Source organism: Populus trichocarpa, chromosome 4 (assembly GCF_000002775.5).
Source record: "Populus trichocarpa isolate Nisqually-1 chromosome 4, P.trichocarpa_v4.1, whole genome shotgun sequence".
NCBI classification, from domain to species: domain Eukaryota; kingdom Viridiplantae; phylum Streptophyta; class Magnoliopsida; order Malpighiales; family Salicaceae; genus Populus; species Populus trichocarpa.
This window is the reverse complement of record NC_037288.2, coordinates 7,387,953-7,391,870: the sequence shown is the minus strand read 5'-3', so window position 1 is coordinate 7,391,870 and position 3,918 is coordinate 7,387,953. Positions and strand designations below refer to the sequence as shown.

At 32.7% G+C, this 3,918-nt stretch overlaps 1 protein-coding gene across 1 annotated transcript; it reads right to left on the bottom strand.

Moving 5' to 3' along the window:
- Positions 1-1,212: 1,212 nt before the first annotated feature.
- On the bottom strand, positions 1,213-2,551 carry LOC7493553 (transcription repressor MYB6). Its single transcript, XM_002305836.4, has 3 exons — positions 2,313-2,551; positions 2,095-2,224; positions 1,213-1,862 (listed from the first exon to the last, which is right to left on the bottom strand). Exons 1-3 carry the CDS (start codon positions 2,440-2,442, stop codon positions 1,385-1,387), a joined length of 738 nt encoding a protein of 245 aa, XP_002305872.1. The 5' UTR covers positions 2,443-2,551; the 3' UTR covers positions 1,213-1,384.
- Positions 2,552-3,918: the final 1,367 nt, after the last annotated feature.

Here is a 3,918-nt window from a genome sequence, read left to right as displayed (position 1 = left end):
CTAAGACGACTGAACTCCAACGATTGTACATGGAACTGAAATCATATATGGGCGGTACATGTGGTCCATCTCATTGGTTCCAGCCAAGACCCGTCTCTTCCTCCTTCTCATCCTCCTTCAACCCCTCTCTTTTATATGAATTGTATTGAAAATGATTAATTTTAAAATCTGTAATAAATATTTAGATTTTTAATTTTATTTTTTTAATTTTTTGTACTATGTTTATTAGAAATTGTTTTTTTAATAAACAATTTACTGACAAAATTATCAACGAATTACCTCTGTCAGAAAGGTTTAGAGAGTTGATAAAAAAAATTACATGAAATGCCACTTATTATTTCAGATGGAATCATCGACAGAATAAATACACCGGAGAGTTCCAGATAGTTGAAAATAATTACAGAAAATGCCACTAACAATATGTAATCACAGACAAGAATATTTCATCGATAATATTCCATACACACAGATGGAAATACCAACAGAATGACGCCAATAATTGTTTTTTTTCCTTTTTTTCCGTTTGCAAATCCAACGGTAATTATATTACCGATGGAATTATCGATATACTAGAAATCACCGATGATATATTTTTTGATAAACAATAATCATATGTGATTTCATCGATAAAATTATTACCGACAAAATCAATACCTAAATACCGATGAAAAAAATCGGTCGGTGATATACAAAATTCTGGTAGTGTATACTTGTTAACAATTTCTTAGGAGCTAATTATCCAATCTTTCTCTACTTACTAATTAAATGCAACGAAACTAAGTTTAAATAAATTAATTTCTAACTATTCATTGTTATTAAAATATTTTCATAATTATGAACAAAATAATTATTCTTCAAGTAAGCTAGTAGCATTTAGGAAAATCTCTACGAGCATGGCAATCAACTAAATTCCTTGCATGACAAGTGCTCAGAGAAGTAGAGGTGAGTAAATTAATTGAATTATCTAAAATATCCCATAAAAATTGACCTAAAACTAACCAAATTGAACGATTTTTCAAATTTGTGGGATAATTTTAATTTAGTTAGAAATATTTTTTAAAAATAAATCAATTAGATTTTGGTTTTAAATTTTAAAAATTAAAAAAAATTAACTTGAACCTAACGGAACCCATTGATTTATTAAAACTTGTAAAAAAATAATCAAACTAAAGGCCTATCAATCAAAACATGTTAAAATTAAAATAACCCAACTAAAAACTCATTAATTCAAATTTGACTTAACAAATGTAAAACCTAACTAATCAATTTAGTTCTTTCATTCAATTCGATTCGGATAAAAAATTAAAAAAAAAAGTGTCTAGTTAAATTAGTACTCCAAACCAAACGGCTTAAATCATGCTCTTTCTACAATCGAGAAATTGCTTCATCTAAAAAGAAGCAGAGTTGGCAATGATGATGGGTCTCTCTCAACTTGGCTAGTTTTGCCCAACTTGCAATTTTGTTGCTTGTTTCCAAAAGTGGTCCTGTGACCCGGAGAAGCTGGAGCTGCAATGTTGAGATCAATATTAATGCTTGAAGAACCAGAAGTTGCAGCTTGCTGTGTCACCAAAGATTCATATTCATCTTCGAGACAAGTTGCTGTGTCAGAAACCCTATCACTGTCACCATTTGATAAATTCTTGGGTTTGCTTGCAGCTACATTATTCTTAGACCCTGTAGTAGTTGATATAGCAATAACAGGAGCAGCAGGCTCAGCTTGAAGACGAGGAAGAATTTGGTTCAACCGATGATTATTTGGGTCAATTCCCATGTTTATTAGCTTTTTCTTTAAATGAGAGTTCCAATAGTTCTTCACCTCATTATCAGTTCTTCCTGGCAATCTTCCTGCTATCAATGCCCACCTACAGCACCACACAAATTAACATTATTCTTCGATTAGGATCATATCATGCTTATTAGATGCACATGCATAAAATTGTTTGCTACTAGCCACAAAATTAAGGAATCGCCTCCTCGACCATCAGGCCAACCCCGAAAGATTAATATGCTATGCATGTGTTTGTGAGACCACAAGTGAATGATGCCCTCTATGCCTATATATGTTACTCCTTTATTTGTAAAGGGAGATCATACCTATTGCCAAGGAGAGCATGTAGCTTAATAATGAGGTCCTCTTCATCTTGTCCAAAGTTACCACGTTTTATGTCTGGCCTAAGATAGTTTATCCATCTTAGCCTACAACTCTTGCCACAGCGGTGCAAACCTGATGAATTACACAAATTTCTTCAGCATATATAAATTGGTTGCATATTGCAAGGCGGAATTGATACTTGTCCGGAATATATATATACCTGCGGCCTCAGGGAGAGAACGCCAACAACCTTCACCGTGAGTTTGAATATAATCAATGAGCTTCTGATCTTCTTGCGTGGACCATGCTCCTTTGTTATTGCCTTGTTTATCGCAGCAAGGTTTTCTCATAGCTTTGGCACTTACTCTCCCTTCAAAGACTCCTAGAGTTGCCCAAAGAGATATTGAGGGAGAAAAGAAGATGGGAAAGGCTGAAACAAGGAGCCGATTCCATTGCAAGAGAGATAAGCATTTATAGATGTAGTTGAAAGGGCAGGGTGCCGAGTGCCAGGACGGTTGACTTGGACGGTTGGACTGGTGGTTTTGGGTATTTGGGTAGGTTTCAGATTTGAGAATGTCTTACAGTTAGAGTGGATAAGTTATTTCCTACTCTTGTTGCTTGCTGTTAAGTATCTATCATTTCCTTTACCTGTGTAATTTTTTGTTACTTGTTATTTCTCCTCTTCTTCTTCTTCTTTATTTTTTTATTAACGTGGGTTTATTACCTCTTATGGTAGGCGCTAAAATGAGAGATCATTTAATCATTTAATTAAAAAAACATTTAATTAAATGATTGAGATAATTTTGGATTAATTAATTTTCACTCGAAAGCTAGGCCCTTCTTGTTCCAGTTTTTGTTAGATGCATTCACTTGAATTCAAACTCGAGATATTAGCATAAATAACAAAATCACTTGTTCAACTAACATTTCCAATTATAGATGATCGTTCATCTCAATTATATATATATATTTTTTTAGTTTAACGTGGGTGTCCGGGTCAGCTTGCGCGCATCTCGACTAATCCCACGAGCCCTGAAGTTAACGACCATGTAAGCCTCCAGTGTCATCATATGAGCAACCACAGGGCTCGAACCTGAGACCACAGAGGGAGCAAACTTCTTAGTCCCAAGCTTTTACCACTGGGCCACCACCTAGATGGTTATCTCAATTATATTTTAATTATATACAAGTTGTATACCATATTAAATGTAATTAAATTTAATTATAATGTTGAATTTAAATTAAATTTATATATTTAAAAAAGATAGAATTCAATTCATATTAACCTTGCCAACTTCATTTTATTCTTTTCAAGGTCTCTTAAAAAAAAAGATAAGTAGATAGGTATTTTAGAATATTAAGTTTTAACATTAATTTCTTGTCTTCAATGTAATAAAGAGGAGTGATTCATCTCTGATTTATTTTTATATAATTTTAGAGATTAGATTTTATTAAAAATTTAATTCTTAATACTTCAAATAATTTTAAATATAAACTTTAATTAAAATTCTTTAATGAAGTGACGCCCGCTTGCGTTGCAGTGATGTCATTGACATGCACAGTTGCAAGCTGACTAAAACCACTGCCATTATAATCATTAGGGATGCTAATATCCTTAATTTAGTCAATAAATTTTCAATTAGTTTTCCAACTTTCTCTGATCTCAAGTGTAAGGTTGCTAATAGATCGGATTATGATATGTTTTCGGTATAATTAAATGGATGTGGTATATAATATTTATGATCCGGTACCTAATAATGATTCTTCGGATATATTACTCCTTTTATTAATTGAATCAATAGGTGTTTAATTATCTTGATCCGACC

Excerpts from the sequence above, each read along its gene's own strand:
- LOC7493553 (XM_002305836.4), bottom strand. The coding sequence starts at position 2,442 with ATGAGAAAACCTTGCTGCGATAAACAAGGCAATAACAAAGGAGCATGG. Across the intron at positions 2,225-2,312 it reads TTCTCTCCCTGAGGCCGCAG|GTTTGCACCGCTGTGGCAAG; the intron begins GTATATATATAT and ends GTAATTCATCAG. Across the intron at positions 1,863-2,094 it reads CATGCTCTCCTTGGCAATAG|GTGGGCATTGATAGCAGGAA; the intron begins GTATGATCTCCC and ends GTGGTGCTGTAG.